Source organism: Acomys minous (assembly GCF_964271855.1).
Source record: "Acomys minous genome assembly, chromosome: 11".
Classification (NCBI taxonomy): Eukaryota; Metazoa; Chordata; class Mammalia; order Rodentia; family Muridae; genus Acomys; species Acomys minous.
The window spans coordinates 80,633,401-80,648,703 of NC_140492.1; the positions used below are offsets into that span (position 1 = coordinate 80,633,401).

The 15,303-nt window shown below is 41.0% G+C and overlaps 1 protein-coding gene across 9 annotated transcripts in view; it reads left to right on the forward strand.

Annotated features, from left to right (window-relative positions):
- The window catches only part of ARB2A (ARB2 cotranscriptional regulator A), a 363,769-nt gene that overhangs the window by 312,646 nt on the left and 35,820 nt on the right, over positions 1–15,303 (forward strand). The window contains exon 11 of one of the 9 annotated variants that reach the window (XM_084802555.1): positions 10,196–10,320. The exons of the other annotated variants lie outside the window; for them this stretch is intronic. Within the exon in view, the coding sequence (XP_084658681.1) occupies positions 10,196–10,305 (110 nt within the window). The 3' untranslated portion in view covers positions 10,306–10,320. Of the gene's footprint in view, positions 1–10,195; positions 10,321–15,303 lie in introns of those variants that run through there. 9 annotated transcript variants of the gene reach the window in all.

A 15,303-nucleotide genomic window follows, 5' to 3' on the forward strand; every position in this document is an offset into this window, starting at 1 on the left:
AATGGTGTCTCTTGTTTCCAGTTAGACTCCTTAAGATAAATAATTTCTCCAATATTGTTCTTGGTGTATTCTGAGAGCATTTTGGCATCTTCAGTTGGTTATTAAGAAACTGCAAAGACATGAAAAGTTGTTTGTTTTTTTTTTTTTACAATAAAAGGAATACATGTCTCTTTGGGAATGTGTGACAGAAATCATTCTTGCTTTGCACTATTTTCAGATCCACTAAATAAAACTACGGTCTTGGGCAAAGAGGGGTCATTTGTGTTAATGAGCCCTGTCCATGTGCCCTCTTATCTTCAGAAGACTCACTTAATCACATTTACCCCCACTTCCAGTAATTTGTCTTCTTTTACTAGACAGAGTCTATAATAGGAAAGAGTGGCAAAGCTAAACTAGTGCCTGGAGAGTGTTCTAGGTTGCGGCTGTCTGGGCTCTTCTGAAGGGGACCACATTGGTCACGTGTGCTGCCTGCACTGGTCACATGTGCTGCCTGCATAAGCACCCAGGATAGACTATGTGAGGTTTTGAGAGTCTTAGCGTTTCTGTCTTATCCCAGCTGCTTCTTTTCTGCAGGAAAGCTAGTCTACTTTTCTTTTCTCTCAAGAAGTTCACTCTGCCATGGGTAAATCATCAGTGCTAATGAGACACAATAATACTGTTTAAAAAAAGAAAAAGAAATAACACATCTGTCATGAACTCCCACCAGATCTCTTGGAAATGAGACATTTTGAATATTTTATGCTGAACACAAACTATCTTGAGGAAATAGTTTTATATTCTGTCTCCCAAAACAAAGCCGTCGGTGTCAGTGAGCAGCGCTGCTAAAACATCTCACTTTAAATTACTTCATTTAGCGTTGCCTCACACTTAAAATGCACGTTCTAGTGCAGACATGTATTTTCCCAGTTGTAAACCAGGAAAACACAACTAAGCTATAAGAAAATAGGAGGTATTTTATTTTGTTTGAAAGCATGTATAATGTTATAGTAGAAATGTATTATATTTCACTTCACCGGCTAGCGACAACCTGTATTTTGTGTATGTTAGTACTGATGAACAAAATGGTTTGGTTTGGTATGGTTGTATATGTAAGAAACTGAAAACTGATGCTAATACAGGAAAATGTTCTCCTTAGCATGGCTGAGACCTCTCTGTGGAAGGGAGTCTGTGGCGAGCAAGACTCAGCCTCAGCGCCCTCCCCAGTCTTTTCCATTCAGATAGAGAAGCTCGCTCTTTCTGCATCATTTCTTCGTGTTAGCGTCTACTTCTGTTCCTTTCCAGGGTATTTTGGGACATATGTGGAGTGCTTCAGTGATCAGCTTAAGATTGACTTTCAGGTTTTTGTCTTCACTCTTTACTTCACATATCAAAACTATGATGCTGAGCTGGATGGGTGGCTCACTCAGTCCCAGCATTCAGGAGGCAGACTCAAGTGAGTGGATCTCTGGGAGTTCTAGGCCAGCCAAAAGTTACATAGTGATAACTCATCTCAAAAACTAAGCACATGAGCTGGGTGTGGTGGCGCAGGCCTTTAATCCTAGTACTCACTGAATCAGAGGCAGGTGGATCAGTGTGAATTTGAGGCCAGCCTGGTCTACAAAGCAACTCCAGGACAGCCAAGGCTACACAGAGAAACCCTGTGTTGAACAGAAAAATAAATAAATAAACATTTGATGCTGGAGTTTCTATTTTGTTTCCTTATATTGTATACCTTTTAGTCGATTGTAAAACCAATACCAAATCCTATTGACAATCATTATTTAGTAACAATGAATGTAGCAGTAGTGACAGTCTGATTTGTCTTTATACTAACTTGGTTTCTTTAAGATTCTGGAAGAATTTGAAATTAGTAGTGCCCTGTCAGGAAAAAAAATTATGCAGAATACTGCTTTAGAGGTTTATATTGCTGTTCCATACTGATTAGGAGAGCAAGCTTATTTTTTTCTAGTGTATAATCAGCGATAGCGTTCTGTGTATTGCAATGACAGTCCTGAGACAGTGGCATTCTGGATACTCCTAGGAGGAGCCAACTAATCTATCGTAAGGAAATTGCTTTCTTCTTATAAAGCACTTTCACAGAAATTCAAGTAAGAAAACAAATTAGAGAAAATTTTCAAATAGTACAAATATAAATGAAAGTAATTTTGAACCCTTCAGCATTTATGCAGTATTCCAGTCTTCAATGCATTTTACCCAAATAGAAGACTTACTTGAGAAAGCCTTTCTCTTCATCGACTCACAATTTTGCATATTCAAAAATGGACAAGAAATGTTATCTTTGTAGTCTACTATTGCTCATTAGACATAACTGAATAAAACATGCAAAGAGTGACTTTGTAGCTTAAATGTTTCCTATGTGACTCTCCATTTAAATAGTCTTCTGGAGGGAGGGGCTTGTTTTTCTGATCTTAAGAACAGAAGACAGCAGGTGTAGGCCTGCATATCTTTAATCCCAGTGCTTGGGAGACAGAGACAGGTAGATCTTTCTGACTTCAAGGCCACCGGTCTACATAGTGAGTTCCAGGACAGTCAGAGCTATGTAGTGAGACCATCCCTATCTTGGAAGGGGGAGGGGGGAGGGAAAGAAAAAACAAAAACCAAAAAACAGGACACTTCTAAGCAGAAAGGACACACATACTGTGTATTCTGAGTTCTTCTGAGTATGTTTCATTTACTCTCAGAAATCCCTTCTGGGTTTATCTCAGCCTCAAAGAACCACAGAGTCACTTTAGTAGATGGAGGAAGAGCTACTTACTACAAGGAACACAAGAAGGCAGTGGCACCGGCTGCATGCGGAGCAAGGAGGAGATGCAGTCAGGCCACACAGAGACCTCAGACCACAGTTGTATTTTGTGAGTTTTACACCATGAAACTGTCTTGAAACGAGTGTGGCTACAGAGCAAGAGTGTAAGCAGCTGGCCACCTTCCAGAGCTAAGAAGATTAGGCAGGAGGTGGTGCTAGGATGAAGATTAAAGAGGTGCCCAAAGTAAGCACTTAGACATGGGACTGCAAACGAACGGGAAGATTGAGGGAGGAGTCCCAAATGTTTGGATTCAGCATCAGGATGAGGTCATTTACTGAGATGAGGATGTCCAAGAGGAACACTGTGGGGGGCGGGGAAGGAAAACTACTTAGAGATGCTTCTTAAAACTTTAAGAAAATCAGTCCTACCCAGGCTCACTGGCATAAGCCTTTAATCCCAGAGGCTGAGGCAGGTGGATCACTGTGAGAGCAGCCTGGTCTACAAATTGAGTTCCAGAACAGCCACACCACACAGAGAAACCCTGCCTCAAAAACCCAAAATGAAAAAAAAAAAAAAAAAAAGGAAAGAAAAGAAAAGAAAAAACTAAGTCCTAAGCACATGTATTTAGTAGCAACACTGTGTGTGTGTGTGTGTGTGTGTGTAACAATAAAATTGTAAATTTGAGGGGAAGCACACAGGGGAGAAGCTATGAGGAAGAAGGTTGGGTGGAAATAAAGTGCTATGTGTGCGGGATTCTCATTTGCATATGAGAGCTGTCACATACCACAAAAGTTTATGACTGGAATGACCAGCTCTAATGACATGCATGACTACTACCATATGGCAAAGAAAGGTTCCTTCTGATTGCCTCTTACATTTTAATAAACACATTGTTAAGATTTTTAACTTAAAGTGAAGTTACCTATGTCCTGTTATCAAAGACCTGGACATTAACTAGACACACTAAACCTGTTAGAAGAAAAGGTGGACAAGAGCCTTGAGCTCATCGGCACAGGAGACAACTTCCTGAACAGAGAGCCAATAGCTCAGGCACTAAGATCAACAATTAATAACTGGGACCTCATAAAACTGAAAATCTTCTGTAAGGCAAAGGACACTGTCAAAAGAACAAAGCAACAGCCTACAGATTGGGAAAAGATCTTTACCAACCCTACATCTGACAGAGGGCTAATATCCAAAATATATAAAGAACTCAAGAAATTAAACACAACCACCAAATCAAATCATCCAATTAGAAAATGAAGTACAGAGCTAAACAGAATTCTCAACAGAGGAACATCAAATGGCTGAGAAACACTTAAACAAATGCTCAATGTCCTTAGTTTTCATGGAAATGCAAATCAAAACAGGTCTGAGATTCCATCTTACACTCATAAGAATGACTAAGATCAAAAACTCAAGGGACAGCACATGCTGGTGAGGATGTGGAGAAAGGGGAACACTCCTCCATTGCTGGTGGGAGTGCAAACTTGTACAACCACTTTGGAAATCAGTCTGGTGCTTTCTCAGAAAATTGAGAATAGCTCAACCTCAAGACCTAGCTATATACTCCTGGGCATATACTTAAAAGATGCTCCAGCACACAACAAGGACACTTGCTATGTTCATAGCAGCTTTACTCATAAGAGCCAGATCTGAAAACAACCTAGATGTTCCTCAACTGAAGATTGGATAAAAAAAAAAAGCTGTGGTACATTTTACACAATGGAATACTACTCAGCTATTAAAAACAAGGAAATCCTGAAATTTGCAGGCAAATGGGTGGAACTAGAAAAGATCATCCTGAATGAGGTAACCCAGAACCAGAAAGACACACATGGTATGTACTCACGTATAAGTGGATATTAACACAACATAGATGTCCCCTGAGAGACTCTACCCAGTGGGTACCTGGAAAGATGATGGAACTCCCTGCTGCTCTCCCGGTGGAGCCAAGCGAGACGTATGGAAGAATAAGGGAACGGAAGGACCCAGAAGGTTCAGGAGCTCCACAAGGAGCCCATCAAGGCAGGGGATCTGGACTCAGGGGGGGCCGCACAAGCTGTTGCACCAACCAGAGACAATGCATGCAGTGAACCTAGACCTCCTGTTCAGATCTAGCCAACGGACAGCTTATTCTCCATGGTTGTTGGAGGGGAAACTGCCTCTGGCATGAACTCTGGTGCCCACCCCCTTGGTGAGGAGGCCCAGGCAGGCACACAGAGGAAGAGGAAGCAGGCTATCTGGATGAGCCCTGATAGGTGTGGTCATATGGTCAGGGAGGAGGTCTCCTTCTGTCTGGGGGCTAGGAGAGGGGAATAGGGCAGAAGAGGGAAAGAAGACGGTGGGAAAGGGAAGATACGTGCTAGGGGATAACAATTGGGATACAATTTGAATAAATTATAATGAATTAAATTTTAAAATTAAAAAAAAATTGTAACTTGATCTAGAGAGAGATGGCTCCACTATTACGAGCACTTGTTGTTCTTCCAGAGGACATAGGTTAGGGTCTAAGCACCCACGTGGTGACTCACAGCCATCTGTAATTCCTTCCCAAGGGATGCGGCACTTTCCTCACTCTGCAGGCTTGCATGTGGTGCACATACGTCTACTCAGGCAAAACACTCATAAGTCATTCTAATAAGTTTAAAAAACAAAACTAATTTGTAACTTACAAATTGAGGAACTCTGTTTATGACACTTTTTTAAATGATTAAGTATCTCTTTGGAAATAGGGTTTTCTCTAGGCCACCCAATTCAAATGTGTTTTTAAAAGAAAGTACCCATGATACCTTATCTCTGGGCCATGAAGATCTGTTCCCACATGTTACCTGCACCTCCCACTTCCACTGCAGTGGGCCATGCTTTAACGTTAGGTTGCAAGTGCCCGAAAACAATACCCTTCATTATTTTGTCCCCTTTATCATAGATGAGCATGTGTGAGAAAGAGTATATGTTTGTGCATGTGTGTAAGTGTATGTTTGTGAGTGCATGTGTATGCTTGTGTGTTGTGTTGTATTTTATTCATTTCTTCACAAGTCAAAGGAACAAAGCTGCCTGCTTTAGCATCCTTGTTTTCATTTTCATTTTATATGCGGTAGGAAATAGTACTAAGAAAAAACATTTTACTTCAAACATATATGTTGGAATGGCGTTTAATGTACAGCCCCTTCAACTTAGTTTGGATACTCAAAAAGTACTTCAAAAGGTTCCAAAATTATTATGAAAACATTTAGAGATCTCAGACTTGTGTGTGACTGTCAGCGTACAATAGTAGCCAGTCGGCCTCCCCTTTTGACAGTCAACGGACCTGTCGGAGCGCGCGCAGTGTCTGTATCGCAGAGTGACTCAGACAGCGCTATCCCTTCCCTCGCCTCTCATGGACTGATGGTGATGAGGAGAGAACTGAACACGTGAGAGGAGCCGTTGCTGAAAAGCTGCATTTATTGAAGTGTGCTGTAAGAGAATTTCAAACACAGAGAGACGCACTGGGCACAGCTCTAATTGTGTGTGCTCTTGCTGCTGCCCCTCACCATTACTAAAAACAACACTCTTAAATTCATTGGCCTAAATGGACACATTTGCATTTTCTTCTGTTTCTACTTGTTTGGTCTTTTGGGGAGCCCCTGATTTCTTTGTCTCCATGTTGCTTTTCAAAAGCCTCTGTCATCTTAAGCCCTATTCTACTTATCTTGATGTCCTTACACATACGGGAGGTATTTTAATGATTCTTATTATGTTTATATAAATATTTTATTATATATTTATATAACATAACTAAAATATATTATATAACCACATTTTGTAATATCAATCATAATCCTTACAAGTGAAATAGTGTTAAATCAAGACATTGTGTTTTAATTTGGTAATAGTTGTGGGACACACCCTGAGGGCCAGATCAGAGCTATTGCCCTCTGCACTTTTCACTGGCCACACCATGGTGGGTTTCTATTAGTTCTTAAATTGGTGTTTCCTTAACAATGGAAAAAGAAACTTAAACACAAGAGGAAATTTAGAGAGTGATACTGTTTGCCACAGCTGTTAAAAACTAATGACATCATATGTTCTTACTCCTCTGCTGCCGTTCAGACTGTACCCCCTTTGAGGTCCCTAAGTGACAGGCTGTCTTTTCCAACAGTAATAAGAGTCACCATGAAAGGCACAAAAACTAGGATATGAATTTACTTATATTGCTCAAAAATGTAATAAATATTCTGAGCTAAATGATGGCTTACCCTGTAAAAATACATTATATAAAAGGACAGCATTGAGGCCATCTAGCAAAAATAATCTGTTGGATAATGCTATGGGTTGTGGGTGGGCAGAATGGGTGGTAGGGCTCCTGGGGTTAAGAATGTACATTTTGACTTCTAAAACTACTAAACAAAAACAATGGATACATAAATAAGGTGATAGAGAAGATCCCTGGGCCAGAAGAGGTTTCAGCTTAAGGAGGTTACATTAAAAAGGGAAAAAGAAATGAAAGAAGCATTTGAAAGGATTAAAGAGAAAACTCATAGTAGGAAAAATACACAGAAATAATTAAGCATCTAAAAAGCCGTTTACTGCCAGAGTTCTGATACAGCTCATCACCAGGAAACGCTAAGACTTAAATCCTGGGACTCTTAGTTGTTTTGGCATTTCGTCAGTCTGAATTGTGATCTGGAATTTACAGATTCTGTTCCGGACTCCAAGTGAATAAAAATTCACAATTTCCTTTTATGAACCACAAAATTATACATTTCTTATATTTACAACTCATGAATAAAATGTATTTTTAAGCTTGTGGTCTGTTGTCGAGTGTTGGGCTTCCACACACATCGCTAGTGGCGCTTACCGACAGTCTTATACAGCTAATCACTACACCAAAAAAAAAAAAAAAGAACTACACCAGGTTTTAGGGCAGAAACGCCTGAGGAGTGGTGACTTGTGCGGACTCTGAAGGTGGTCAGGGACAGTAGGAAGACAGACACAGCGTGAGGTGGAGAGATGTGGCCTAGGTGTGGCTGTGCAGCAGCAGTGAGAGGACAGATGTTAAATTTACGGCCTTGGTTACCTGTCACTGGCTGGAAGGATGCAGTACAGTGCTGTGTTAACTTTAATTTAGTAATAGATCTCATTTTCTTTGTAAATGAGCCGATACAAGTGGTGTTTGCTTTCTGTTTCTGTAAAAAATGGTTGTGGCAATACCTGTTCTTATATTTTTGATAAATGTGTAAATGTTGAACTAAATACCAAGGAGCTCAGAGTTTGAGAAAAGGTGGCTGACTTATTTTTCCCAGCGTGAAAGGTGTGCCCGGTTTCTTATGAACGAGGCTATTTATTTTTAAATCGCCCTGACTGATTTTCATCATCAAAGCGGGCAATGTCTTCCATACACCGTTCGTGTGAAATAGCGGTGTATTCTGAGTACGCGCTGCATGAGCGCATCCGTGTGCCTGCCCGTGCGGGAAGCCTTTGAAGGTCCCACCTAGGTATCTTGTGTCATCTCCTATCAGGATTGTATCTCCGTCTCAGTTTGTATGACACTACCTGTTTTGACTAGGATAAAGACTCATTGTTGCTGTCAGGCCTGTTTTCACACTAAATATTCATCTAGTCCTTTGTGGCTGCCATTTTTATCAGGCATTCGCCACAGCTTCCCTTTGCTGACCTGCCGTTTCCAGGCAAATCACTATTTCCCCGTGTATGATTTCTAGTGAGACAAGCTTGGGCCTGGCTGCCTCTCACTCAGGCACAGGGAAAAGGAATGTCTCAGGAGCCTGTGCGGTAGAGAAAGCTGATTCATGTGTAAATTATCACTTGGCCTTTATTGCATGGCCTGTGGAGAGCACACGGGCAGATAAAGGCCTCACAGTGCGCGCAGTTTCTCCTGTGGCCAGTGTGACCGCGGCAGGATTGTCATCACAGATTATCAGACATGGAGGCTTATCGTTATTAACTTGCAGTCTTCTGTGGAAGGTAAACTCTAACATGGAAACTGTTTCTGTAGTAATCCGGCGCTGTGTCCCTGCTCCGTGTGCCAGCCTGCATCCCAGAGTTCAGACTTGGTTTTCTGGGTGCTGCCATGAGTGCTCTGTGCCCAGTCTGTCTTTCCTTCCTTGTACATTGTTCTCTATTCCTTCTGACTTGATTGTTGCTACGTGTGGTGTGAAGCCGTGTTCCTATCTTAGTAATGTATTTATTAATCAGGATAGGTATAAACGCTATTTGGGGTATGAGAAGCAACAGCTGAGAACTGCGTGAAATTAGATATCATATATGCCACAAGTTGTCACTCAACTTGTTTTCTTTGAAAATCACTTCCTGTGGACTCATTTTTGCCTTCACTACTGAAAGAGAAAATAAATTGTTCTAATACATTAGCTCTAGTTATTGTAGCTAAATCTAATTGGTTTCCTATGTATGCACACGTGGTTCTAAAACATTAATATGTTTTAAATGATTCTTTCTGGCTCCTTTGTTAAGGTTCTATAATTCCTTTACTAAGGGTAAGCTTATATGTCTACTCATAGAACTTTATTTATATAATTCTTTGTTCTCATAGTTTGACCCATGCTATTTTTAAATTTTAACAGAAAACAGAAGAGTGTATTTTATAATCATTGTTAATGTTTATCAGAACATCTTTGATACTACACTACTTTGATAAGCTTTCATTATATAATTGCAAATTTAAATACTTTTTATTTTTAGATTTATTTATTGCCCTCTAAAATGAGTGTTGTTGTTGTTGTTGTTGTTGTTGTTGTTGTTGTCCTCATCATCGTTGTCATCGTTTTTGTTCAGTTTTTGTTTTTCCAAGACAGAGTTTCTCTGGCTGTCTTGGTAATTGCTGTGTAGACCAGGCTAGCCATGAACTCAGAAGTCCTCCTGTCTCTGTCTTCCAAGTGCTGGTATTAAAAGCATGTACCACCACAGTCTGGCAAATAAGTTTTAAACAAATGCACTTAGTTTTTCTTCACGTATACCCCCAGAAACAAAAACAAACTCTTTTAAGTGTTAGAGTAAAAATATCTAAAAACAAATATCTTCACTTGAGCCAAATTAATTTCTCATTGCAACTTTTGGTGTTTCACTGAAAACTTAGCAAATACTTGTAATTAATATGAAAATTACCTTTGGCGTGTGAAACAGTGTTCCCTGCCTTGTTTCTCTCCCTTCCCACTCCTGGTGCCCAGCTGCAAAGTGGAAGGGGAACAGCGCCACTCAATTAGTGTAAGCACATTTGAGAAGCCTCCCTGTGCAGTCCACCCCATGGCCTCCTCTTGCTCTACATGGAGTGCGCCTGCTGTCAGCCTACTCACCCTCCCTCCTAACCAACCGAGGGAGCTTCTTTTCCCTTTCTTCCCAGGTTTTCGTTGTCAACACCTCTAAGGTAGGATCATTTGCTGAGCATAACCCGAATGGAAAGGAAAAGCCTGACATCGGCTTCTGCCTTTTTTCAGAGAAAGAAAACCAGACCCAAGAAGCCAGGATGGTGCTGAAGGCCTGTGAGCTCAGACTGCAGCTGTGGGTCAGAGATCCAGAGTTCACGGCCAGTCTTACTACACACTGACTTCAGGCCAGTGTGGGCCACGTGACTTTATTTATATGAGGGTGGGGCAGACAGCTAATCTTACTCATAGAAGGAAGCACTGTGCCTCATCATCCCAAGTAGCCACTTAAATACTTGTCCAACTGTGTAACAGGTTAACACAGATAGATAACTGAATTATTTTATTACTGGACTGATTGCTATTTTTATATATTTTGTCTCTAGGAGGAGAGGGACTAGAGAGAGCCCAATTAGGGGAAATACAAGCAATTGGATAGCAGAAATATGTAGCGTGGCTTAAAGGCTTACCCTCCAAAGTCAGGTGTTGCCGGGGCTGTATCAAAAAGTCAGCATTAGGCAGGTGAGAACAATGCCCCATAAGTATTAGATGCTTTATGAGAGGTACCGGTGGGCAGTGCATCATTCTCCCTTCACGTCATCCATCATTTTTGTAAATCTACAACTGTCACCAGAAAACTGAACCAAATGACACCTAGATATTAGGCTTCCCACCTTACAGACCTATGAAAAATTAATACGTTCTTTGTAACTTACCTTCTCAAGGACTCTTGTAAGAATGGCACAAAATAGTGTGGCAAAACATAAGAGATGAAACTTACCAGGCTGCACAGCTCAGTCACTTAAGAGTTTGGTACTCAATTTAGGGACCTTAGTTTAATCCTCAGTATCCATACAAAAAGCTAAGCATGGTAGAGTGTGCATGTAATCTCGGCTTGGGGAGGTCATGGTGGCATTTCTTTGTAATCCCAGCACTTGGGAGGTAAAGATAAATAGAAGCCTGTTCACTGACCAGATGGCCCAGGCTCTTCATCAAGCCTCAGGTCCCAGTAAGAGACCCTGTCTCAAAAACTAAAGTAGACTATTCCTGTGGAGCACCTGAGGTTGACTTCTAACCACCACTGTCATCGACACACATGGACGAAGACACAGACACAATGGGGGGGGCAGTGAAGTCATCAAGCGCAAACTTGCTACCATCTATGTAGTGATCAGCACTAAAGAGCTGGAAGGAAGAAGCAGCCATTGTGACCACGGGGATCATTATCTCGGTGCTGTTCATACACGCAAAGAAGGGTGAAGAGGTTACACCATTCCATTTATTGGTTTAATTGTCAGTTCTGTGTATTGGCTTACCCTGTTTGTTGGTGTAATTGGTATCTTACTAAAGATATTTAGTTGCATGTGTAGGTGTATTTAAATATATTTTGTCTGTATGTGTCTGGTATATAACATACAAATACAACATTTGAGTGTAAGTATCAACAGTTGTGGCAATTTTCCTAAGAATGTATCCCATACATCTGTGTTGAGATAAGCTTGCTATAATTATGACAATTAAAGACATTTAAAAGTAGTGAACAGATTTGTTTCTGTATGTAGTAATTTATTTACCCTGGTAGCTGAACTCAATACAGTCTCTACTCTTTAGTTTACTTTTATCCAATATGGGATGACCTGTTTTAATTGAGCCTTTTTCCCTAAAAAGAATAGAAACTTGCACAGCTAGCTCGGCTCTTAGTTCTCACAGTGAATGTGTAATTTATCAACTAAAGAAATTCTTATAAAAAAGAAAAGCGAAAAACTGGATTCTACATTGAAATTGTAATTGGAGCCATTTAGTCTTTCTAATGTTGCTCTAATGTGAAATGAGCCTAAGTTATCATGAGTGTGGTCATCATTTCATGATTGGAAAGTCATAGAAAATTAATATTGCTCTACAAAGAAGGGGGAAAGCTATTCTCTTCTTCTCATTTCTCTTTCTTTTTTTAATTTTTTTTATTTTTAATTTGTTCACTTTACATCCCGATTGTAGCCCCCTCTCTTTTTGCCTCTGAATCCCACCCTCCCTCCCTTGTTCCCTCTCCCTCCCTCCCCTAGTCATAAGAAAGGGGAGCCCTCGTCCCCTAACATCTAACCCCAACCTATCAAGTCTCATCTGTACTACCTGTATCCCTTCTTCTGTGGCCTGGCAAGGCCACCCCACCAGGGGGAAGTGATCAACATTGGGGGGCCAGAGTCCATGTCAGAGGTAGTTCCTACTCCCCATATTGTGGGACCAACAAAAAGACTGTGCTGCCTATCTACTATATCTGAGCAGAGGGTCTAGGTCCACATCGTACATGGACCTTGGTTGGTGCATCAGTATCTGTATTGTAATGTGGTTATCCTGTATTATGTGACTAATATCCACTTATGAGTGAGTATATAACATGTGTGTCTTTCTGTTCTAGATTATCTCACTCGGTATGATTGTCTCTAGTTCAAGATTTTCTTGTTTTTAACAGCTGAGTAGTTTTCCATTATATAAATGTACACAGCTTCTTTATCCATTCTTTGGCTGAGGGACATCTAGGTTGTTTCCAGATTCTGGCTCTTGTGAATAAAGCTGCTATGAACATAGTTGAGTAAATGTCCTTGTTATATGGTGGAGCATCTTGTGGATATATGCCCACGAGTGGTATAGTTGAGTCTTGAGGTAACACTATTCCCAATTTTCTGAAAAAGCACCAGATTGATTTCTAAAATGGTTGTACAAGTTTGCACTCCTGCCAGCAATGGAGGAGTGTTCCCCTTTCTTCACATCCTCGCCAGCATGTGCTGACCCTTGGGTTTTTTATCTTAGCCATTCTTATGAGTGTAAGATGGAATCTCAGAGTCGTTTTGATTTGCATTTCTCTGATGACTAGGGATATTGAGCATTTCTTTAAGTGTTTCTCAGCCATTCAATATTTCTGTGTTAAAAATTCTGTTTAGTTCTGTACCCCATCTTTTTAAATTGGGTTATTTGGTTTGGTGGTGTTTAATTTCTTGAATTCTTTATATATTTTTGATATTAGCCCTCTGTTGGATGTAGGGTTAGTGAAGATCTTTTCCTGGTCTGTAGGCTGTCATTTTGTTCTGTTGACAGTGTCATTTGCTTTACAGAAGCAAAAAAAAAAAAAAAAAAAAAAAAAAAAAAAAAAAGCTACTCTTGCTCACTGAACACGTGGCATCTTTCTGGAAAGGTCTCTTTGCTCACTACTGGCTGGCACCTTCTGCTCTCCTGGCTCCCTTGCTGTAGGAGCTTGTGGCAGATGCACAGCCTCTGGGTGTCCCCAGCTCTCCCCTGTCTCACGACCACTCAGTCCCAGTGCCACAACAATTTCTCGGGTTTTTCCACTCAAACTCTTAAGAAAAGGATTCATTTCATAAGACCACATGAGACAGGCCAGGATTGGCTGTGTCAGTTCAGTCCCTGTCCCTGATTCAATCATCCATCCTTAGTGTCCTGAGGTGGGTCAGGCAGCAGTGCAAGTTCCCAGGAAGGATCAAGTGGTGAAAAGGCACTGTGATTGACACTCTCTACATTTGCCCAACACCTGTGCCCATATAATCTAGGGTTCCATCATAAACATATATCTCTTTGCTGTTATCAAATTTACCCACATTATTATAGCTACTTTATTTTCTCATACTATCTTAAGCCCGTTAAAAAACAGGAACAACATTTGTCCTACTCATCCTTCCGCCCTCTCCTGTGGCCTAATACCTGGTTTGTTATCAGTGTTCTATCATGGATTAAGTTGTTTCTTATAAGAATTAGTTCAATTTTTATTAAGCTACTGCTATTCCTGTGATATTATCAGTCTCTGTCACACAAGACATTCTGACTAGCCTCTCTCTTCAGCGTGGCGTCTATGCTGTGCCTTCTTCCTCTCCCTCCAATTTGTAATTTCTTCTTTATTCTCAGTGCCACTATCTTAGTTTCACCTTTTTCACCATTTCCTGTCTGGTCTCCCTGTCCGTGATCTCTTTGTAAGATGTTTGCTGTTACATACTACATATCTCTCTAGAAAGTGCCTCTTCATCTCTTTCTCTGTATGAAAAATAACTTGTTCTTCCTCTGCTGCTTAAAGAATTGAAACTCAAGTTCTGTGTCCTTTATGTGTTGTTCCTGCCAACCTCACAGGCTCGGCTGTCGTGCAGAAGGAACTCTCACATGGCCCAAACTAGTGGTGAGCAGTGAGAGCATAGTTCCTTTCTTCACTTTTTGTCTTGTTTCCTCAAAACTTAACTACTCCTACTTTCTCCTAAAGCTCCCATAAAGGTCACTTTCTTCAAGATGTCCCCACTACCCGTTCTTACTAAATCACATCTTCCACAGTTAAGAGAACGCGTGATGTCCGCCATGCATCCAGGCTTTAACATAAGCTGCCTAGCAATAGGCGTCAGTCAAGCTGCCTAGGTTAAGTTCCTGCCTCTCTAAGTCACTGTCTGAATAACTGAGTTACCTAACTCCTGTAAACCTGACTACAGCCTCTTTAAGATGGCCGTAACGATGACTGTGAAAAGTCCATATAAAGCCTATGGAGTGTCTATGACGTGTCTCGGTGGTTAGAGGTGTCCGTGTGCATGTCTGACAACCTGAGTTCAGCCTTGGATTCCTCTCTGGCAAGACAATGCACAAGAGTTGTCTTCTGACCTCCACATATGTGCCATGGCATGTGTGTGTGCCTGTACTCACACATATATCCACATGTCTTAGTTACTTTTCTATCGCTGTAAAAAGATACCATAATTAAGAAGGCATTGAATTAGGGTTCAGGTCCAGTTTCAGAGTGTCAGACTAAGGTCATGATGATGGGGAACACTGCAGCAAGCAGGCGGGCGTGGCACTGGAGCAGTAGCTAAGAGTTTACTCCTGGTCCACAAGTTAGAAGGGGAGACAGAGAGACTGTACCGGGCCTGGGCTTTTGAAACCTCAAAACCCTCCATGCAGGAACACACCTCCTCCAACAAGGCCACACCTCCTGATCCTTCCCAAACAGTTTGGGAGCCATCACAACACATCTGTACACAAATAAACAAATTTTAAAAACTTTCTGAAAGCATAGTGAATGCTTAATAAATGTTTTCTATAAGACTGATTGCATATTGTTGGTTAATAAACAATTTTAAAACCTGGTATATGTTAGACACCATGTTGTTGAACAGCGATAGGGTGGGAGACCTAGTGGC